General features: G+C 46.5%; 1 protein-coding gene across 1 annotated transcript in view; it reads left to right on the plus strand.

Annotated features, from left to right (window-relative positions):
- POLR1A (RNA polymerase I subunit A) overlaps nt 1-23920 on the plus strand; it is an 84228-nt gene that overhangs the window by 7356 nt on the left and 52952 nt on the right. Inside the window, exons 3-12 of the mRNA NM_001192876.2 lie at nt 61-210; nt 3906-4013; nt 5170-5255; nt 5649-5752; nt 11618-11704; nt 12330-12435; nt 12703-12865; nt 14666-14836; nt 15601-15723; nt 18357-18587. Of these exons, the coding sequence (NP_001179805.1) occupies nt 61-210; nt 3906-4013; nt 5170-5255; nt 5649-5752; nt 11618-11704; nt 12330-12435; nt 12703-12865; nt 14666-14836; nt 15601-15723; nt 18357-18587 (1329 nt within the window). The remainder of the gene's footprint in view (nt 1-60; nt 211-3905; nt 4014-5169; nt 5256-5648; nt 5753-11617; nt 11705-12329; nt 12436-12702; nt 12866-14665; nt 14837-15600; nt 15724-18356; nt 18588-23920) is intronic.

A 23920-nucleotide genomic window follows, 5' to 3' on the forward strand; every position in this document is an offset into this window, starting at 1 on the left:
ATCACTTTGACTGCTCTGTCACTTTCTAATATCCTGTCTCTTTTTATTACCTCTCTTCAGAAACTCTACCTTTTGCTCCGGGGCTCCTGTTTAAACTGTCACATGCTGACCTGCCCCCGGGCTGTGGTTCACCTCTTACTGTGCCAGCTGAGAGTCCTGGAAGTTGGGGCCCTGCAAGCAGTGTATGAGCTGGAGAGAATTCTCTACAGGGTAGGTAACGTGACTATCCTGGTAATCAGACAAGCTAGAGCAGCAGGCGTAAGAGCTGTTTGTGTATGAATAGTCCCCTAAGAATAGTTACCAAGCACTTCCCTGGTGGTCCAGGGGTAATGCAGGGTTCAATCCCTGTTCTGGGAAGATTCCACATGCTGTGAAATAACTAAGCCTGTGCGCCACAACTGCTGAACCCACACTCTAGAACCTGAGCTCTGCAACAGGAGAAGCCACTGCAGTGAGAAGCCCCGAGCACTGCAACTAGAGAGTAGCCCCCACTTGCTTAGATGCACAGCAGCTAAAACCCCGTGCAGCCAAAAAGAAAGGTCACCAGAATGCTGGAGATTTAAGTCTTGTGACTGAGTACAAATAACTAGGCTTGAAAACATGAAGCTATAAGAATAATTAAAGAAATGTTTGTGAAAACAACATACAAATACAATTTTATCCGTCAGTGAGCTTTCCCCCCTGCCCCGCAAACCCAGGATCCAACCAGAGTTCATGCACTGTTTTGAATGGTTATATCTCTTTGGTCTGCTTTAATGTAAGATGTTTTAATATAGGGAATTTCTTTCCTTGACACTGACTTTTTTGAAGACATAAGACTAGTTTGTCTTGTGAACTTCTCACATTCTGGATTTATCTGATTATTTCTTCATGAGATTCACATTTTGGTAAGATTATACGTACCTGATGTAGAATCCTTTGTATTGCATTATTTTAGGAGGCACCTGTTATCCAGTTGTTCTGCTACTGGTAATGCTGGGTTTGGTGATTTGGAATGGATGGTGACCACCAGATCTCTCTTGTAAAGAGACGTTCTCTTCGTGATGAATAATAACCTGGTGCTATTATAAATATATTATTCATGATTAATAATTAATAACCTGGTAAAAAGTGAAAGTGTTAGTCTCTCAGTCGTGTCCGACTCATTGCAGCCCCATGGACTGTGGCCCACCAGGCTCCTCTGTCCATGGATTCTCCAGGCAAGAATACTGGAGTGGGTTGCCATTTCCTTCTTTAGAGTATCTTCCCAACCCAGGATTGAACCCAAGTCTCCTGTGTTGGAGGCTGATTCTTTACAGTTCAAGTGACCAGGGACTACCTAGTGTTATTATAAATATCTTATTTAAAATTCATTTCTGGTTGATAGATCAAAATATTACTCACTTTTGTATGAAATAACCTGGTTATTCATCAGGGTATGAATTCAATGAGACAAGGATCTCATCAATTCTAATACTTTATTTGTAGATTTTTTTCAGATTTTCGACACACTCATATTACCTGTGAATAATAGTAAGTTTATTTATTTCAGCCTTTATATGTTTCATTTCTTGTTCAGACTTTATTAGGTGCCTAGGATCTACATGACTTTGTTCAAGGGGCAGCATGCATCCTTGTCTTGCTTCTTGTTACAAAGGGAAACCGTTCACCTTTCCTCTTCCCCTTCCCTTTCCTGAAAAATTCAGTCTTAATGACATTAGGTGGGCAGAGCAGGTAGGCTTCCACACAGATGCGACCTGGTTGTGGGTTGTAAGGGCCCAAACAAGGTGAGAAAAGCATCCAAAACAAGACCTTATCTGTGTGTGCACGTGGCTAAAAAACTAATCTCAGGTCAGATTTGTCCAAGAGAGAGCTTGTGTGTGAGAGAGAGAAGGGTTTTCTTAAACCTTTTACTCAGAGTAAATTTTACTCTTTTGGAATCCCAGGAGCCGCTAGTGGTAAAAAACCACACCTGCCAGTGCAGGAGGCATGAGATACGGGTTCCAGCCTGTGTCGGGATGATCCCTCGAGAAGGAAATGGCAACCCACTCCAGTATTCTTGCCTGGGAAATCCCATAGACCGAGGAGCCTGGCAGACTGTGGTCCATAGGATCACACAGAGTCGGACACGACTGAAACGACTTATCATGTAGGAATTTGTCCATTTTGTCTAAAGTGTCAGATCTGTTGTTGTAAAATTATTTGAGATGCCCACTACTTTAAAATATTTTGGGGTGAATTATACACACAGAAATTCATTAATTATACCCACAGTCTAACAAAGAGTTATAAAGTAACCATCACTGGTATGAGTGCCTTCAACATCAAACTACAGTCCGTATTTCCAGAAACTTCTTTTCTTTCTCCTCCTGGTGTGCTTATTTTTGACAGTTTGTCATTGTACTTGCTTCCCTGGTGGCTCAGTGGTAAAGAATCTGCCTGCCAATATAGGAGATGTGGTTTCAATCCCTGGATCAGGAAGATCTCTTGGAGAAGAAAATGGCAACCCACCCCAGCATTTTTGCCTGGGAAATCCCATGGACAGAGGAGGCTGGAGGGCTACAGTCCTTGGGGTCACGTAGAGTCTCACACAATTTAGCAACTAGGCAACAACAGTGTACTTAGCAAATTCTTTGCAGGAATAATTTGAGGTCTAGGATGCTGCCCCCTTTCCCCAGAGAGACTTCTTACTGCTTTTGCCCTTTGCTTGGTGACCTGGGACCATCAGAGTGCATAGTCAAGGCTGAAGGCTCCCTGGACTGCAGGCCATGGGAATCCAGGTGTTCTGTTCCAGGGCTCAGCTAGTTCCCAAGGACACAGTCCTTCAGGTCCCCAGCTTTCTGTGTTTGTGGGATGTGGCAGGAAGATACCTTGTTTGATTCCTGTCCTTTTACTAACTCTAGGCTTTGATTTCTGTCCTGTTCATCATTTAAGACCCTCAGAAGGAAAAGTTCAAAATTACTGGATTGTAAAATGTTTCTGAGGCCACGCTGGCATGTTGTACAGCTCCAGGGAGCATCCTAACTCTGTCAGCATCTTCCCCTGAGGGACATAGCTACGCTGAAGGCTGCCCCAGTGCTGGGCGATGTGGCAGCCCTGCTCAGAGCAGCCTTGGCCCCTGGGCTCTTTGACCTGGATCCCCATTTTCCCTTCATTATGGCCTGATTATCCTTCACAGTTCTGACAACTCTTTGGAACTTTACGTTTTTAAAAATACTTTATCCTGTTTTTGTTTTTGTTTTTTTAACTTTTTCATTTGGTCTTAATAATCTGTGTGCTGCTCTGTGCTTAGTCCCTCAGTCATGTCTGACTCTTTGTGACCCCATGAACTGTAGCCCGCCAGACTGCTCTGTCCATCGGGATTCTCCAGGCAAGAATACTGGAGTGGATTGCAATGCCCTCCTCCAGGGGATCTTCCCAACCCAGGGATTGCACCCAGGTCTCCAGCATTGCAGGCAGATTCTTTACTGTCTGAGACACCAGGGAAGCCTTAATAATCTAGCCCACTACCATTGGAAGCTGAGTAGTCTCATTTATATGTATTTGTTTATTTATTTGGTCATGCTGGGTCTTCGGTGTGGCAGGTGGGAGCTTCAGTCTTCATCGTGACATGTGGACTCTTGGTTGTGGTATGTGGGATCTAGTTCCCTGACCAGGGATCTAACCTGGGCCCCCTGCATTGGGAACTTGGAGTCTTAGCCACAGGACTACTAGGGAAGTCCCAGGACATTCTCAGTTTTGATTTTTTTTTTTTTAAACCAGCAACGTGGCCAAACTGTTTTGAAAAGGCACCACCGCAGCCCTAAGGTTTCTCCTTTCTCTCCCCTCAGATAAAGCTTTCCCCCTCCCCTGGAGGGGCTGCCCCTGGTACTGCTTGTCATGCACATGCTTTATTTTGATCACATGGTTTTTCTCTTGTTTTTCAGTTTCTGGAAGAAAATGCTGATCCTACTGCCTGTGAAATTCAGGAAGAGCTAGAGCAATATACAATCAAAATCCTGCAGAACAACCTCCCAGGATCCCAGGGTGCACAAGTGAGTTATCCCATCTCTGTGTTCCCTGAACACTTGGTTTTTAGCATAATTATCACAGTTCCTTCTGCACTGTCTTTGACTTATCCCTTGGCTCAGATGATAAAGAATCCCCCTGCCATGCAGGAGACCCAGGTTTGATCCTTGGGTCAGAAAGATCCCCTGGAGCAGGAAATGGCAACCCACTCCAGTATTCTTGCCTGGAGAATCCCATGGACAGAGAAGCCTGGCAGGCTACAGTCCATAGGGTTGCAAAGAGTCAAAAACACTTTTTTTTTTTGGCTTCCCAAAGCAGACCTGGGTCAGCTTTGAATCCCAGCTCTGCCTCTCATGAAGGTCACATAACTGTCCCCAAGCCACTCTTTCCTCATCTTTGATGCCTGCCTGTAGAACTGAGGAGAAGTTTAGAAGAAATTAGGTGCTTTGGGTACAGTGTCCAGTGAGGTTCTGACTTACGTCTCACTTGGAGAATGAGGCCCATGTCCTGTTCTTGTTTCTCTCTCCAGTGCTAAGTGACCACTGCCTCCCCATTCCCCCATAGCATCTGTGTAAGTGTTAATTTGTTCAGCCAGTGAATGGTGTAGGTAATCAACCTGCAGGGCTAATCTTGAGATCTGCTTCACCTAATGCCCAGGTTTCACACCAGAGATTATGACTTAAGTGGTCTGGGTTGGGGCCCCACGGAGGGGTACAAAAGCCCCCAGGGTAGGTCTCATTTGCAGAACTAGCTCCAAACCACTAGTTTTGCTTAACTGTGGATGTGCCTTGCCTCAAAGCCCTGAGGTTCATCCAGGGGAGATAGCAGCTGCTGTCTCAGGTTTAATTTAAAATTAAAGTATTTAATTTAATTAAATAATTTAATTATTTATTTTATTAAATTATTTGAATTTATTCATCCTTGCTGTCTTCCAAGCTTACCACTGCCCTCATGATCTCTTCATCTTAGTAACAGCCTGGTAAGTTTCCCCTATTATGAATGAAGAAACTTAAAGAAGTCGCTTAGTGATTGGCAGTGTTTAGTTATATTAGAGTTTTGTGGAGAATTTTAAGAAATGGGATGGCTTCCTCTGATTTTTCAATAATAAGTGAAAACTACAAAATGTATACCTACTAGATTCTCTTCAGGATGGCACTCAGGTTTTTTGACTTTTTTTAACAGGTGAAAAATGTCTGTGAGAGCAAGAGCAAACTCATCTCTGTCTTCTGGAAGGTACATATGACTGCTAAGAGATGTCCCCACTGCAAGTGAGTCCTAGGCACTTCCCTCTAATTTTTTTTATTTTATTTTATGGATGTATAGTTGATTTACTATATCGTGTTAATTTCTGCTATATAGCAAAGTTATTTGGTTATATATATGTATTCTTTTTCATATTTTTTCATTATGGTTTATTGTAGGATATTGAATATCATTCTCTGTGCTGTTTATCCATCCTATACATAATAGTTTGCATCTGCTAATCCCAAATTCCCAGTTCTTCCCTCAGCTACCTGCCCTCTCCCTTGGCAACCACAGGTCTCTTCTCTAAATCTGTGAGTCTGTTTTTGTTTCCTAGATATGTTCATTTGTATCGTATCTTAGATTTTACATTGTTGGGTTTTTTTTCTCTCTCTCCTCACAACTGTCCTCATGTCTAGAACTGGGCGGTCAGTGGTCCGGAAGGAGCACAATAGCAAACTGACCATCACGTACCCGGCCATGGTGCACAGGAGAGCTGACCAGAAGGACAGTGAGCCCCAGGGTAAGCAGGCCCTGGGAGGCCCTCCGTGTGTGTTTCACGTGTGACCATCAGACGTGTGCCACGACTTGGGGATCCCTGGTCCTCTGTACCACATGCTTCTTGGCTGCGTGTCTGTGGTGGGCCAGCAGATGGTGGGTCTGGGGTCTTAGGACCGGCGGGCATCCTGGTGCGTGCTCAGTCCTTGCCACTGGTGCACGGTGCGAGGCAGTGCCCCACCGCCTGAACAAGGCATCTCTTGCCACAGGTGGCCAGTACTCTGAAAGATTTTTGAGGAAGAAGTTATTACTTGATAAATAGTTCAAACCATTTTGTTGTCAAACAAGTGTGGATATATTTTGAACTAACAAGTGTGGATATATTTTGAACTAAAATGTAGGTGAGGGACATTTTCCTTGGTGGTCCAGTGGTTAAGAATCTGCCTTCCAATGCAGAGGACGCTGGTTCCATTCCGGGTCCAGGAGATAAGATCCCGCATGCCTTGGGACAGCTCAGCCCATGGGCCACAACTCTAAAGCCCACGCACCACAACAAAGACCTAGCACAGCCAAAACAAAAAATACATATATTTAAAAATAAAAAATGTAGGTGAGTTTTAAAGAAAAACTGTGAGCATCTAAAGAACATTAGCGCCTCATGCAGGCTGCTCTAGCTGTCCTCTCAGATCCCTGGAATAGAGTGTCTCCCACTCAGCTCTGCCCTGCTCTTAGGGGTACCTGGGAAGAAATTTGAGAGACTTAGTACTCCTGCTTTTTCTTTTTGTAGTTTTAAGTTTGTTGAACAATGCTTTCCACAGTTTATTGTGATCCACACAGTCAAAGGCTTTGACATAGTCAATAAAGCAGAAATAGATGTTTTTCTGGAACTCTTTTGCTTTTTCGATGATCCAGTGGATGTTGGCAATTTGATCTCGGGTTCCTCTACCTTCAAAGCCTTTGACTGTGTGGATCACAATAAACTATGGAAAATTCTGAAAGAGAAGGGAATACCAGACCACCTGACCTGCCTCTTGAGATACCTATATACAGGTCAGGAAGCAACAGTTATAACAACATGGAACAACAGACTGGTTCCAAATAGGAAAAGGAGTACATCAAGGCTATATATTGTCACCCTGCTTATTTAACTTATATGCGGAGTACATCATGAGAAACGCGGGGCTGGAAGAAGCACAAGCTGGAATCAAGATTGCCGGGAGAAATATCAATAACCTCAGATATGCAGATGACACCACCCTTATGGCAGAAAGTGAAGAGGAACTAAAGAGCTTCTTGATGAAAGTGAAAGAGGAGAGTGAAAAACTTGGCTTAAAGCTCAACATTCAGAAAACTAAGATCATGGCATCTAGTCCCATCACTTCATGGGAAATAGATGGGAAAACAGTGGAAGGGGACGACAGAGGATGAGATGGCTGGATGGCATCACCGACTCGATGGACATGAGTTTGAGTAAACTCAGGGAGTTGGTGATGGACAGAGAGGCCTGGCATGCTGCAATTCATTGGGTTGCAAAGAGTCGGACACGACTGAGTGACTGAACTGAACTGAACAATGCTTTCTGGTTTTTCTTCTGAAGTAGTGAAGATTAAATAAGATTTTCCATTTGAAATATTGAGCCCAGTACCTGCTATGTTGAATATGCTTTGTGGATATTGGCCATTCATTTTTTATTATAATGCAGTCAGTGTGCCAGGGCAGAAAAAGCATCATCTGTTTTGGACACCTTGTGCCTGTGTGCATGCCAAGTTGCCTCAGCTGTGCCCGACTGTTTTTGACCCCATGGACTGTAGCTTACCAGGCTCAGGCTCCTCTGTCCATGGGATTCTCCAGGCAAGAATACTGGAGTGGGTTGCCATGCCCTTTTCCAGGGGATCTTCCCGACCCAGGGATGGAACCCAAGTCTCTTGGATCTCCTGCATTAGCAGGTGTATTCTTTACCACTGATCCACCAGGGAAGCCCTTTCAACACATGAATCTTGAGAACATATAAACATTTAGACCATAGTATAGCAAACTTGTTTATTACTTTAAGATAAATCTTTTATTTTAGACTAATTTTTAGATGTGTAGAAGAATTGCAGACATGCTGCAGAAATTCCTATGTACTTTTTACTCAGTTTGCCCTGATGAAACATCTTAGATCACCATGGCGTGTTTATCAAAACTAAGCAATTAACATTGGTATACTACTGTTAACTGACCTGCAAACTTTATTTGAATGTCACCAGTTTATCCAGTGTGTGCTTGGTTACTAAGTCATGTCTGACTCTTTGTGACCCCATGGACTGTAACCTGCATTGGCAGGTGGATTCTTTACCTTCTGAGCCACTGGGAAGCCCAGTTTATCCAGTAATGTCCTCCTTATGTTGTTCCAGGATCCAGTCCAGGATACTACACTGTATTTAGAAAGTCTATTTAATGCTTAACCATTAACAGGCACAAGGATGGATTTTCCTGCACTATACATAGCCCTTAAAACAATTTTTAAGGTTGGAAACTGCTACTCTAGACTTCAGGGCACTTCAGGGAATATTCATAGATTGAGAAGAAAGGTGGTCAGAATTCTAGAGGATGACTATTTGGGGCAAATATCTAACAGGCAGCCTTTAAGTGCCTTTGCCAAACCAATTCTTTGGAGTAATTGTCACTGCAACTATGAGAATATGATGGTGCCAACCAAAATCCTGTGCTTCAGAAACAAGTCAGCAGTGGTCTTGGATGGTTTTCGGATTGGATTGGTGGTATTTAGCAGGCGTTTACTTGTTGGGCACTCAGCCTTATGCCCAGGAACATCCTGTGGCTGAGCCCAGTGCCAAGCTGGGGACCTGACCTTGTGGCCTCCATTCTCAGGGAAGGCTGCGGGTGAGGCAGGTCAATTACTCCAGGGAGAGGTGATGCAGAGGCAGGTGAGCATTTGGACAAACGATCTGGCCATGTCCTTGGTATCTAATGGGGCCATGCAGTTGGGCCTGTGGCTCAGTGGTTCCCACATACTCCTGATCTCACTAGGAGTGCTGTTAGCTTGTGAAATTCACATGTGACCAGTGTGCTATTCAAGCCTCATTATGCCTGCTAGAGTTTTCAAGTGAGACCTCTTACAGCCAAGGTGCTTCGCCCACCATGAGCCAATCTTCCCCACTGTTTGACTTCGCAACTTTTTTTTTCTTTCATACAGGAGCTCTTGGAGCTAAACTAAATACATGTTGCAGCTGTTCTGAAGTCCTATTGAAAGAGATTTCATATTTTTTTTAAACAAGGTCACTGGATGGTATTTTTTCCTCAATATTCATTTTTATTCATTTATTTGGCTGTGCCAGGTCTTAGTTGTGGTGTGCAAACTCTTGGCTGTGGCATGTGGGATCTAGTTCCCTGACTAGGGATGGAACCCTGGCACCCTGCGTTGGGAGCACAGAGTCTTAGCCACTGGACCACCAGGGAAGTCTCTGAGGCAAATAGCATTTTTGCAGGCTCAAAAAGTACCTGGTTAGGAAGGGTGCAGTCCATGTGAGGAGGTGGCATTCTGCAAGTCTCTTCTGACTCAAACCCAGTGAGTGAATGACCTCCATCTGCCTCAATAGGGGTTAAACCGTGCTGGGGCCACTTCCTGCACTAGCAGCTCTGAGTCAGGAGCTGAAGAGAGCTACCAGATGCGGCTCATCTTCCTCAGTTCATCAAGGCAGATTAGTGAGAAAGAAGTTTCCAGAAATGCCCACAAAATTGTCCTTTAGGTTAATGAGGTCTTTTCTCCCCACTGAACACCCATAGCTTTCTATATCTGGCTTATTCCCAAAGGTCAGAGCCTTTCTCCATTGCATTCCCCTCACTTCCTTCAACTGCATTAACTGGTTGAAATGTTTTGCTTTTATAGGAATCAAAATTTTAAATGTGTTCACTCTTGACCTAACAATTCCGCTTTTATGATCTTATCCTAAGAATTATGCATGCCCACAGTATTAAGTAGTTTTGAATTGGAAATATCTTAAATGCCTGTTAGTAGAGACTAATTAAATAAATTATGGTACATCTTATTGTTTTCTAAGTTACAAATTTCTCTAAAAACTTTCCATGATGTATCTTCTGCAGTTGGTAAAGAAACCAAGTAGAGAATTAGAGGTGAATGAAGCTGGGTTTTACAAATATAGAAAAAAGCAGAAGAGTGGGGTTTTTTAAATATAAATTATCTTATAGTATTTTGAACATGTGTATTTAAGCCAGTGAAAACTTAGTATCTGCTGGGTCTTGCTGCTGCTGCTAAGTCACTTTGGTCGTGTCCAACTCTGTGCAACCCCAGAGACGGCAGCCCGCCAGGCTCCCCCGTCCCTGGGATTCTCCAGGCAAGAACACTGGAGTGGGTTGCTATTTCCTTCTCCCAAGCGTGAAAGTGAAAAGTGAAAGTGAAGTCGCTCAGTCCTATCCAACTCTTAGTGACCCCTTAGATGCTGTTAATTGTTAGGAACACAGACAAGACACAGTTTCTATCCTGATAAGTGCATTAAAAAAATATTGAGTGATTTTGTGGGGAGAGGTGGGGTGCTGAGAGCCACAAGGCTTGTGGGATCTTAGTTCCCTGACCCAGGGGTCAAAGCCAGGCTCTCGGCCGTGAGAGCACTGAGTCCTAATCACTAGACTGGCATGAAATTCCCAAGCAGTATATAATTTTGATGAATGTGTTCCAAAAGAGGTTGATAGTTTTGACAGGAGGGGATACTCACCACTATACAAAGGCTGAAGTTGATAGTTTTGAACCTAGAGGTCACATTACTCACTTTCTTAATCATCTAAATGCTTGGGGCCACACCTACTGAATGTAACTTACTCTGGGGGTGGCTGATTAAAGAGTATCCCAGAGTGATCTTGGTTAATCTGAGAAATCAAGATCTATCTACTTATCACCAGCATGATAGTTATAAGAAGAAACTGAATATACATTCACTCATAAAAATGTTCATCTTCATTTATCCATAATTCTCCTGCTGTGAACTTTTCTGGTAAAAGCCATGTACATAAAGCTATTTATCACAGTGTGACTTAAAATAATAAAAAAAATTGAGGTCAGCTCAGATGTCCAACTATTAGAATGTGGTTAAGTCACTTATAAAACATCCTCTCAGGAATACCATGCTGCAATTAAAAATGATGGCGAGGGACTTCCATAGTGGTCCAGTGGTTAAGAGTCTGCCTCGCAGTGCAGGGGATGTGGGTTCAATCCCTGCTTGGGGCACTAAGATCCCATGTGCCATAAAGCAAGTAAGCCTGCACAGTGCAACAGAAGATCCTGTGTGCCGCCTCTGAGTGACCCGATACAGTCAGATAAATAAATAAAATAAAAATGATGGTGAGATACAAGCTATAAGGCAACATGGAGAGATGCTCGTAAGATAACACGAAATGAGCAAGTGGTACAGGGTGAATCCGCACCTAACACTTTATAAACCAAAGGACCAGAAAAGAATATGTAAAAGTGGTCATGGTGACAACATGATATAATTGTGGGTGATTTTTTTTTCCCCCTTTGGTTCTACCTTTTAGGTTTCATACAATAGTTGTTTGGTTTTCATTAGTTTAGAAATTAGGTTGTCCTAGAGATTGACTTAAAAAAAAATTTTTATTTATTTTAATTTGTTTCTTTGGCTGCCTCAGATCTTAGTTGAAGCATGTGGGATCTTGTTCTCCTACCCAGGGTCAAACCCAGGCCCTCTGTATTGGGAGTGTGGGGCCTTAGCCACTGGACCGCTAGGGAAGTCTGTAGAGATTGATTTTTTGGTCAGATTGCAGGCTTGGAGGAGTGGGGAAAGGAATTGCTAAATCCCATTATGGAAAGAGTGTCTCTAATTGACTTACTGTGCTCGCTTACCCTCTTCCACTCCAGGAATTGAGGAAGCTCAGATGGGAAAACGAGGATACCTGACACCCTCCAGTGCGCAAGAACATCTCATAGCTCTTTGGAAAAATGAAGGTGCTGTGCCAGGCTGAAGAAACAGCCCATTGACTTCCTGGACTCCTTCACCCTGCCTTTTTATGTTTTCAAAATTGTGATTCTTGTAGCTGTCTCCTGAAACTGAACCATAGATTTGGGGCAGGCTTCAGGGTACCTTGTCATTGATATTTATAGTGTGGGAAATGTCTTTATTCCTTGAACCATGAACTTGGTGATTACTGTAACTGAGCCTGATCATTAAATGACAGCTGTGGGTGGGCATTGCTTAGTACAGTTTGACATGTGTCTTGAAGGCGCAGTGTAACTCACCTTATTTTTTTAATGTATTTTATTTGCTTATTTATTTTCATTATTGTTTTTTAATATTGCATTTTTATTTGTTTATTTTTTTCACTGCACCATGTGGCATGTGGGATTTTGGTTCCCTGACCAGGGATGGAACCTGCACCCCTTGCAGTGAAAGTGCAGAGTCTTAACCACTGGATCACCAGGCAATTTCCTTCATTAGTTTTTATGAAGACACATGTGATCTTACTCTCCCTATTGTCCTATATTCTGGGTTTTTTGTAAAAATTTTTGTGGTCACCCTTCCATGCTCTTAATGTATAGGTTTAAATGATCTTTTGATTTATTTCAAACACAGGGTTCTTTCTGAATTACCTTTTTTTGGGACTGGAAGATGTTGGCATGGAGTCCAGGTTCAACCCCAGTATGTTCTTTCTGGATTTCTTGGTGGTACCACCCTCAAGGTAATACCCTTTCATTGGCTTTATTTCACCTGAAAAAGGTTTATGGAATAATTGAATAATGACCTCTGGGAGAGAAAGGAAGGGTCAAAGGTTCTGAAAAATAGAGCAGCAGTTCCACTCCCAGGTGGCAGGTGGTGGGACTATTTTCCTCTTCATTTTTCCTGAGTGCAGGAGGAATGTGGGTTTCTTTTGGAGCTTGGGGCGTGTGAATAGGGATGGGTAAGCGGCTGAGGGAAATGTGCACTGATTCCACATGTCCTCCTGCAGGTATCGCCCTGTCAACCGCCTTGGGGACCAGATGTTCACCAACGGGCAGACGGTGAACTTGCAGGCTGTCATGAAGGACGTGGTTCTGATCCGAAAGCTTCTGGCACTGATGGCCCAAGAACAGGAGCTGCCAAGTGAGGTGGCAGCACCCACTACAGAAGAGGTCAGGATCTGATGCCTTAGTTCTAGCTTCCTATGCTGTGGGTGCAGAATGCTATGGGAATGCTATGGGTCCTGGGAGATACTGGTTGGCAATTCTGCATGGTTGTGTGTGAGCCATGGGTTTGGGAGGACCGGGCAATGTCTGGGGGAAAGTGTGGGTCTGAGCATGACCCCAATGACCATGCCCAGTGACCATGATTGAGTTGCTTTGGTTTCTTGTTCTTATCTCCACAATAAAATGAGTGATCTGTGGGGAGGTTTTATCCGTGGTTGTGGTCTGGGCTACCTGCTGTCACTGGCAGTTCTGGAAAGAACAGTCTGTGGTCCTCAGGCTCTAAACCTGTCCCTACTGGGCTATGGTACCAGAGACCCATGCCACCTAGCTCTGATTTTGGCTCTTGAAGATCTCTAGCATCAGGGTCAGGAAGGCAGTGTTGGCATTTGGAAGAGTTCCCCGCAATAGGAGTGTCAGATTTGGGGCTTAATTTTCTCCCCAATAAATGGTGGAGCTGAATTCCATTTTCCTGTTACAGCAAACGTTTCCTGAATCCCTTTTAGTGTGCTAGGTCTGCGGTGGGTATAAGGATGAGTCAGGCACTCAGGAAGTTTGTTGAGATTGCTGACATCTTTCTCAGCTTTAAGATTCTTTCTAGATGCAAATAGGAAGGACTGTCTCAGCCTTGAGTAGACCAGACAGGCTCCCAGGCTCCCTTCCCTGGGTGGGACCGGCCTGTCACCAGGTGGCGCCACAGTCTGTCAGGGACACCCGTGCTTGGTTACTCAGCCTTTTTGCTTGGGTTTCTTTGGTTTTGCTTAAGTTTTCTGATCTGCCTGTGTAAATGTGCTTTAAAAAAAAATGCTCAATATATTAGAGATATCTGCCATCTGCAGGTCCTGGTCTACTTTCAAAGAGATGGCCATAGGATTGCCACCTCCAGTGACCAAAGCTAAAGATTTCATGTTGATGTCTCTTGAAAGTAGGGTAGCCTTTGTCCAAGAAAAAAGCTAAATCTTGGCAGAAATGAGCAGCATCCTCTCAGATTCCTGAGGTCATTGCTGCCTGAAGTCACAGTGCCCTCTTTTCCATCTGATCAATAGCAAGAGTTCTTTCTTCCCATACTTGCTCCACGGCGGCCCTCTCATGAATCATGAATGCCTGGGTGTGAATAGGCATGCGCCATTCCAGGCACTGAGGATGTGCCAGTGAGACTGGTCTCACCCATTTCACAAGTAGGCGTGTGGCCCTACTTGTCAGCTGATGCCTTCACAAGTGAGTTAGTCTGACAGGGGTGCTGTCATCACACAGGGGACCCTGGGAGGCTCCTTCAGCCAGAATAGAAACCGCACCTGTCTTCTCTATAACTGAGAAGTCTTGTGTTCCTCAGGATTGAGGACAGGCCCACTTTATCACCAGTGCTTTCCATGACATTCTCACTTACTGGATCCCCCTTCCATCAGCGCTGACCGGTTTCTTCTCTCTTCTAACCCACTGGGTCGAGGGACCATTTGTCTCTCTCCTGTGTCATACGTACCCAGCCCAAGGGGGCCAGTCCAGGTGACCAGACAGTCGGTCAATAGGTGATGCTCTAGGGCAGCTTACCGCCTCATATGTTGTCGATGCACACGGACAACATCGATTTATGAGCACTTGGGCCACAAATCTGTCAAGTTCAAAAGACATAAAGGCCAACTTCAGAGTTCGTCATTTGTCAGAGCTCAAGTGAAAAAGAAAAGTGGAACCAGGCCTGACCTTCTTGAGGGCTTTCCATCACGCCCGTTTTTCTTGGTTGTGTCTTGGCAGGAAAAAGACTCCTGGATGGCTATGGACCGATCTTTTTTGAGTCAGCTTCCAGGCCAGTCCCTCACAGACAGACTTTACAACATTTGGATTCGCCTTCAGAGCCACGTTAATATTGTGTTTGATAGCGAGATGGACAAATTAATGATGGAAAAGTACCCCGGCATTAGACAGGTGAGCAGTTGGATCCCTATTGCTAGCCGAAGGGGTTAAATAATAAACGTGTTTGTCTTAAGGAAGAAAATAGTAACCATACTTGTTTTTTTCCCTTGACAATGACTTTTTATTTTAACCAATTGGCACTACTGTAGTTTTGGTTTACTTTTTATTTTATTATTTTTTAGTGTAAAATATGAAAGATTTATTTCAACTGTATAAAATGAAAGAGGAGTAAAAGAAGATATTAATAAAAGATAGTCCTCACTGAAGAAGTGATTGAAACTAAAATTGCAGACCAAAAAACCCAAACGTAATAAAGATGTGCATAGTATTGGGTTGGCCAAAAAGTTTGGGTTTATCCATCCTTTTTCGCCAACCCGTTACCATTATACAGGCTTGTGAATAATAGAAGTGTCATCTTTCATGCTCATGCTCAGTCGCTAAGTTGTGCTCACAATTAAATAAGGCATATATATGTTCTAGAGCTTCCCTGGTGGCTCAGTGGTAAAGAACCCACATGCCAATGCAGGAGATGCGGGTTCAACCCTTGGGTTGGAAAGATCTCCTGGAGGAGAAAATGGCAACCCACTCCAGAATTCTTGGCTGGAGAATCCCATGGACAGAGGAGGCTGGTGGGCTACAGTCCATTGGGTCACAAAAGAGTTGGACATGACTTAGCAACTAAAAAACAGCAACATATATTTTCTAACAACTTAATATTTTTAAGTCTTGATTTTTAAATTTTTTTAATGATTTCTGTGGACTTTTCCCCCATAAAGATCCTGGAGAAGAAGGATGGTTTGTTCCGAAAGCACATGATGGGGAAGCGCGTAGACTACGCAGCCCGCTCGGTCATCTGCCCGGACATGTACATCAGTACCAACGAAATTGGAATTCCCATGGTGTGTGCTGTTAGGTGGCAGATGGGAGTGGCGAGGAGGGCTAGGGAGAAGGCGTGGGATCACGGTGGCTTGGGTGAAGACAGCATCTGCCTCTCCCCGTATTGAGTCCTTAGAAGGGGACCCTGAGGCCGTGGCGTGGCGTGGCGTTGCTCTCACTCCCCACCAGGTCTCCAGACACCCTCCACCCACAAGAAAGACCCCTGCTCCTGGGCTACCAGGGCACAGCTCCTGCCTCTCCTCCTCCTGCCCGTCTTGGTCTAGTCATTAAACCTTCCTAGTCAGATGGTATACATGACAGAGATGAGGAGGGAGCGGGGCTTTCTGTCCCGTGTACTTGCCTGGCATCAGGAGTCAGGGCCGCGGAGGAAGGGAGAGAGCCCCAGGGAGCAGGCGTCACTCCCAGATCCTCAGGGGTAGGCGGTTTGCCCCGTCCACCCGTTAGTGTTTCCTTAGGGAGCCAGTTTTCTTTTCTCACTTCCCCACCACTTGAGGCTGCGGTACTCATTAGCAACAGCCCCTTCATTGTCTTCCTCCTTAATGGGCCTTGAGGTCAGTAATAGAAGATGGTTTAATTCACCCCATGGAGAGGCTCATTTCCTCACACACTGCCCTGCTGCCACTCTCAGGGGAGGACTGGCAGGGAGCAGAGAGCACAGCTCAAGTGTTCTTATGGCCTCCTGAGTGCTGCCTCCTTGTCCCCCAGGCACACGTGGGCTTCCTAGGCAAGGGCTCTCGTGTGAGGGGACGAGAGTCAGAGAACACCCATTCCTGGGCCCTGGGGGTCTCTGCATCCGGGAGCTGGATCAGGGGCAGGGAAAAGCACTGGGAAGCCCAGCGGTGACATTCCTGAGTCTGAGGCCCTGGGAGGAGAGGCCCGTGACCTTTTCATTGCTTTCTTTGGACAGAGGAGGACAGGGAGCTCTGTTGGCTTTCGCCTCATGGTGCCTTCAGGGTCCCCAGCTTCGGGAGAGACCTTTAGTGTTGCTCCTCTTTCCACCTTCAGCAGTCTTCTTTTTCTTGGATCTGGGTTCATTTGGTACTGGAGGGACTCTGAAGTTCCCCCTCTGCCCACCTCCAGGCCTGCCCCAAGCCTAGGGCCACAGTGGCCTATTGCTCACAGGATGGTTTTCAGGAGCAGAGCGTGTGAAACTGCCTCTTGATCCCTTGTGCACACCCTTCCCATTGAGCACTGTGGACAGGTTGTTACAGAAGCAGAAGAGGTGAAGGTTGGGGGATAAGCTAGAGACCCAGTCATGAACCAGACAAGACTAGTGTGTCCCTGTGAAGCTTATATTCCAGTGGTGGAGACACATAAACAGATAACACAAGTAAAGGTATTCCTCGACTTATGATGGTGTGGTGGTAAGCTGAAAATGCCGTATGTCAAAAGTGCATTTAATGGACCTAACCTACTGAACAGCATAGCTTAGTCTAACCCGCGTTAAACCTGCTCAGAACACTTATGTTAGCCTACGTTGGCAAAATCATCCAGTGCAAAGCTTATTTTGTAGTAGTGTTGAATGTCTCACGGAAGTTATTGAACACTATCCTGAAAATGAGCAACAGGATGGCTCTAAGTGTATGGGATATTTATGATCCCAGGGCTGACAGCCAGCAGCTGAGGCTCACTGCCCCTGCCCACCTTCACAAGAAGATCACACCATGTTTCACAAGCCCAGAAAAACACCAGAATTCAAAATGGGGAGTATGATTTCTACCAAATACATGTTGCTTTCACACTGTTACAAAGTCCCAAAAAATCCTAAGTTGGGCACAGTCTGTACATAAATACTCTGTCAGGTAGTGGTCAGTTTGTTGGCAGGGGTGGAGAGGGCCAGAGGGCGGGGAGCACTGGGCAGGGTGGCGGGGGTTGGGGCGGGGGTGCCATTCACACAGCGAGCTGGCCAGTGTTCAGCAAGTTCCTTTCCATGGGACTTCTCAAGAGTCTCTAACGTAGTTATATTCCTTTTGAAGCACCAGAGGGTTTTAATATTCAGTAGCTCAGAACTCGCCTAACCAGGGCACTCATTTTTCTTGGAATGTGGTGCAGGCCTGGTGTGTCAAATGGATCACTGCTATTTTCTCATGTATCAGAGGACCAAATCAGGTTTATCTCAGGCCAAGTAAAGAGATTAAGATGCCGTGTCTGGGCTCAGGCCACCATCAATTAGTGATGACTGCTGGGGGGTGAGGGGAGGGGAATTATTAGTGGAGGAGGGTGATACTTGAGAGCAGGTATTCGCCAATTGTCTAAAGCTCGTGTTCCAGGCTATATTACATTTGGGACCTTGAATTTATTGGCAAACTAGTAAACGATGAAATTTTAAAATAGGTTAAAAAAAATTCTGCATAAATTACTATTCTGAGATAACTTTTTTGGGGCAGATTACTCTGGTAGAAAAGGAGACCTGCTCTCTTCCTTGGAGGAAGCAAGTCTGGAAAAATGATTGTGAAAAAGACAGGGAGATGTTGCTTTTTTGGCTGAAGGACCTTCTTGGCTCAGGGAGCACATCCGCATTTTAGGGGAAATGCGTTGAGTCACACTGGGGGTGTGAGCCTGTTGAGTCACACTGGGGGTCCTTCTGACCTTTCTCTGCCCACCCTGAACTTTCATATCCCCTCCTTGTTTCCAGGTGTTTGCCACAAAGCTGACCTACCCTCAACCAGTCACCCCCTGGAACGTTCAGGAACTGAGGCAGGCGGTCATCAACGGCCCCAACATGCACCCTGGAGCCTCTATGGTCATCAACGAGGATGGCAGTCGCACAGCCCTGAGCGCCTCGGACCTCACGCAGCGGGAGGCCGTGGCCAAACAGCTCCTGACACCAGCTACGGGGGCCCCTAAGCCCCAGGGGACAAAAATTGTGAGTAACGGGCATATTTGGTCGGGCTTAGGCTGCTCCTTTTGGGCTCCCCCGTGACTTCAGCTGTGGTGCCAGTGCAGGAGGGCTGTGAGAACTGTTCCTGCTCCCCCCACCCGACCCCTACCCCCCGCACCCCACAGGGGGCTGACCCCACCTGTGGGTGTTCCCTAGGGCCTCAGCACCATGAATAAAACTTCATTTGATCATCCCATGCAGGCAGCACAATTCCGGTTACATATTAGGGACGGAGAAATGCCCTTTCATTATAACTCCACTGTGATCTGCTGCCCTTAAACAGGGCTGCTCAAAGGTGGTCCTCAGCAGCAGCATTCCTGGAGCCATTTCCCAAACGCGGGAAATGCACGTTTGTCTCCCTTTTCCCCCATTCACTGCCCCGAATTAGACTCTCTGGAAATGGAACCCAGGAATCTGTGTGTTAACAAGGTCTATGGAGGGTTCCTCTGCACGCTGAGAGCATGCCCTGGGAAGGAAACGTTCTGTGTCTGTGAAAAACTGACTGATGTCAGCTGATGCTTCACTTTCTGGAGATTACTAGTTCTCACCTGTAGCACTATGTTAAGGGATCCCCAGGCTTTCTCTGAGCTCTCACGGAAAGAGTACAAGATCGATTATCAATGTCTGCTGAGGGCATAAGATGGGTGGGTGATATCCCTTCTGTCTGTGTCAGGTAACAACCATTCCAGCTGGGAGGGGTATAGCAAACAACCCTCAACCAGGCAAGAGTGGCAGAAATTGTTGGATTTGGGATTAATATATGGTGACTGCCCGAGTCAGGGAGTGATGGAGTGCATCATCCTCACCCATCTACGTGTTTGTTGGGTTTCCCCTTGCCCTCTGACATGCCTAGACCCACTAGGTTTTCTTTTTGGTGGGTTCGAGCTCTACAGAGGACTATTGAAGCTTGAAGGAGCTTTGGTTGGAGGACAGAGAGGGAGAGGAAGCCTTGTCTTGGTGAGCACTGGTCCCCACTGCTCTTCACCGAGGCCTGTCCTCTTGCTTTCTCCCCATCTCACCATTGTCCCGAGGTCCAGCGGTTAACAGGCCTTGCGTCTTCTGCTTTGGCAGCCAGGGGCAGACAGGTCCAGCCACCTGTTTCTTCTTTTCTTATGCGTTAAGTGACGTTTGTGTTCAGGTTCGCAAACTTATCCTGCCTTTTTTTTTTTTTTTTTAATAATTTTATTTGGTTTTGAGTGTGTTGGTCTCTGTTGCTACATGGGCTTTTCTCTAGTTGCGGCAAGTGTGGGCTGCTCTCCAGTTGTGGTACACAGCTTCTTACTGCGGTGGCTTCTCTTGTTGCAGAGCACCGGCTCTAGAGCACAGGCTCAGTAGTTGTGGCCTTTAGACTTAGTTGCTCTGTGGCATGTGGAATCTTCTGGACAGGGAATGAACCCTCATCTCCTGATTCACAGGTGGATTCTTTACCACTGAGCCACCAGGGAAGCCCCTATTCTGCCATTCTTAAGAGCCCCATGTTTTGCTTGGAGCTATGTGAAAGATGCAAGAGAAATAAAGGTATATGTTTCTTAACTTAAGGTGAAACAAGACAACCACAAGATAACTTTCATACTATTAAGTCAAGCGTGTGAGACAGTAGGACACTTTGAGAGAAAAATTGAGAGAGGAGAGCAGGGTGGGGTCAGGTGGTGGCAGGGCCCACTGCAAGCTCTGTGTTGCACTTTGCCAGGCACCATGGACAAGCTCTTGTTGCCCTGGGGTGGACAGCCTGGTGGGAATGAGTCCATAAGTGTGTCACCGCTGTTGAGTGGTATGGCAGACATAAGGGGGCAGTGGCGGAGGGTGGTGACGGAACCCACGTGATGCTGAGAAGAAAGGAGGTGGGGTGGGCATGCAGGGCAAGTTTGAAGTCACCAGAAGATGATTGAGGACCAGCCTGGGGGCTGCAGGGGACCCCAGGGTGAAAGGAGGGTACGTTTCCAGGGAGAGGATGGGGTTGGGGGTAGGCTGGGTGTCAGGGCTGTAGAAGAGAGAAAATGAGAAGGAATGTGGTTTCCAGTGCAGGAGATGAAATGCTCTGGAAGGAGGTGCGTCTGGGCCCCTCTGAACTGAGGTGATGGTGGAGAACCTAAGGGCCTATCTCACGTAAAAGGTAGAAGTGTGGGACCTCATTTAGGGTTAAGAAATGTAATTATCAGGACTTCCCTGGTGGTCCAGTGGTTAAGACTCCACGTTTCCACTGTAGAGGGCACAGGTTTGATCCCTGGTTGGGAAACTTAAGATCTGACAAGTCACATGGTGTGGCCAAAAAAAAAAAAGAAATTGTCAGAGAGTTAAGCTCTTTGAGCACAAAGTAGGACAGACAGAAAGTGGGGGGACCTATGGGAGCATGAGGCAGGTGGGGAGGATGCTGAGGGAGGGTGGGCAGCCGGGCTTGCTCTCAATGCCAGCATCCGTCCCCCACCTCTAGTCAAGACCAGCCCCAGAGTACCTTTGCATCTTCCCGAGGCACATAGGAGGTGTTTGTGGAATTAAATATGAAGTTTAAGGAGAGGGAGAAAGGAAGATGCGTCAGATTTGCCCAGATGGAGACCACCTGTGACCCAGGAGAGCCGTTTGAACAAAGTGGGAGGAGTTGGGCCCCAGAACCTTTGTCATCTCCAACTAGAACAAAAGTAGAAGGCTGGTGGGGCTCCTGACGTTACTGGGATGTGATGATGAGGCACAGGGACACTTCCTTCACGTGGCCGCTCTACATCTGTGGGGTTGGAAGTTGGCTTCAGAGAGGGCAGGTTGGCTTCACTGCACTTGCTGGGCAGCTTACGAGAGGGGATGGAGATGAGTTCTGAGCTGCAGGGAAATAAGGGAGGTTGGCCTTATCTGTCTCCTGGCTGAAGTTCACATCAGCATACTGTCTCTGCTTTCTCCCCTAGCCCCAGCATCCCGTCCAGATTTCCCCTTTAGTCCTTGAACTTGGTGTGCGTGCTGGGAACACTTTGTCCTCCCCAGACTCCCCAGCCATCGCTGCTCTGTACCTCAGCAAGGCCCTCATTCCTCAGGGGAGGAGCCTGCACACGTTTTCAGCCAACGTGCGTGTGTGTGCTCAGTCGCCCATTTGTGTCTTGACTCTTTGCGACCCCCTGGACTGCAGCTGCCAGGCTCTTCTCTCTGTTCATGAAATTTTGTAAGCAAGAATACTGGAGTGGGTTGCCATGCCCTCCTCCAGGGGATCTTCCCAATCCAAGGATTGAACCCACGTCTCCTGCATTGGCAGGTGGATTCTTTACCACTGAGCCACCTAGGAACCTGAGAGTAAACATCTTAGGCTTTGTCAGCCACGTGGTCTGTGTTGCAGCAGCTCAGCCCCACTTCTGTAGCATGAACTGTGGAAGCCACCGGGGCAATACAAAGCCATTGGATTGGGCCGTGTTCCCAGAAAACTCTAGTTATAGAAACAGGTGGTGTGCAGTTTGCCACTTTCACACTTGCGTGGGATCCCCCTCCCTGTGTGTCTCACCTCACCTCCCACCCTCATTGCCTTGTGGGGTCACTCCATGGGCCCCCACCTATTCCACTTCAAGTCCTAAACCCCTAAGGACAAGGGCGGGGTATTAGACCCTCCACTCTCCCCAGCACCCTGTGGACTGGACGGGTCCACGTTGAGGTGCGGGAGGCTCCGTGGACCGAGCTGAGGATGTGGCTCCCCCAGGGCAAAGATAGGAAGGGACCTTTTGAAACAGAAGTATTCCTTGTATCAGGATCTTGGGCTTCCCAGGTGGCTCTAGTGGTAAAGAACCCGCCTGCCAATGTAGGAAATGTAAGAGATGCGGGTTCGATTCCTGGATCAGAAAGATCCCCTGGTGGGAGGGCATGGCAACCCACTCCAGTATTCTTGCCTTGAGAATCCCATGAACAGAGGAGCCTGGTGGGCTACAGTACATGGGGTCACAAAGAGTCAGACAGGACAGTAGTGACTGAGTGTGCATACACATATCAGGACTTGGGAACTAAGAATGATTTTTTTTAGTTTCCAAAACCTCAGTGATGTTATATGTCATGTTTATACACATAGTCAAGTATGTGTGCATTCACAGCCTACTTGTAATTTGTAAAGTAGTTTTCTTGCTGAACACCTTCCATATAGATGAGAACTAGGCCAAAGGGCTGGGTTACGTGACTGGGAGGGAGAGACCCAGGTCAGGACAGACTGCAGGTTCGATGAGAAGTGGGAGGAGTGAAGTCTCTGCCCCTTCCCCTGGCCCTCGTAAATGGAGGAGGAAGTGGCCGGATTGGCCAAGCCTCATTTCCCGGCCCAGCAATCAGCCCCAAGAGCAGCTCTTTGGCTCTGGGTCTGCTTCTGAGAACTCTGACCCGGGCACTGGAGCATGCTAATTTTCACTGTGGTATTTATTTAGAGACAAGAGAAAGGAAGGGCCTCTGGTTTGGGTTGGCAAGGGGAGCACCCTGTGCTCCAGGGCTTCTGTTTGGATTGGCCGGAGCCTGCCAGATGGGCCTGCGAGCCTTCCCAGCTGTGGGGTTTGCTTATGCCGGAGGATGCCTCGAATTTGTGAGACTCCAATCCAAGGCCCGGCCTGGCCTTTGGGGCCTGAGCCACAGGTCTGGGCAGTTCCTCCCTTGAGAAGCTAAAGAAATAGACCTTCAAAGTCAGCTCAGGCTCCATGACGTGCCCTGGGAAGACACTCATGGGAATCCTCAGAATCCAGGTCTCCTTGGAAACATGGATGTGGGGGCAAGAGAAGGATGGGTTTGGATTCCTCAGGGAGCAGAAAGACCAAGTTCCTGCTCACTGCTTTGAGGACTGCCTTTTAGAATTTGAGGGGTTTGTTCCCTGCTTCCCTGAGTTGGAGGAAGCTTTCAGCCCAGCTGAGCAGAAATAAGGGGAGGCCAGTGGGTGCATCTCTTGTTAACCTTTAGCCTCTTTCTGTAACCAGCTCTCTGATCCAGCTTTATAATGTGTTTCCTCCAACCTATTACCTGCTGAGTAATTTGGGGAAGACTTGGGGTGGGAGGAGCGCTCACTGAGTCTCCATAATTCCTCTGGGCTGTTGAGGGCAGCATGCGGAATGATTGGGATAGCAGTTTCCTCATACATTTGTTGGTTTTTTGTTTGTTTTATATTTTTGGCCACACTGAGTAGTTTGTGGGATCTTAGTTCCCCAATCAGGGACTGAACACAGGCTCTTGGCAGTAAGAGCGCAGATTTTTAACCACTGGACCCCAGGGAATTCCCGTGTATTTGTTTTTTAAAATAGCATCTCTGTGCATCATTTAGGAAGCCCAGGAATTAATTAAGCTGAAGCTCCAATACTTTGGCCACCTGATACGAAGAGCCAACT

This window comes from Bos taurus, chromosome 11, assembly GCF_002263795.3.
Source record: "Bos taurus isolate L1 Dominette 01449 registration number 42190680 breed Hereford chromosome 11, ARS-UCD2.0, whole genome shotgun sequence".
Classification (NCBI taxonomy): Eukaryota; Metazoa; Chordata; class Mammalia; order Artiodactyla; family Bovidae; genus Bos; species Bos taurus.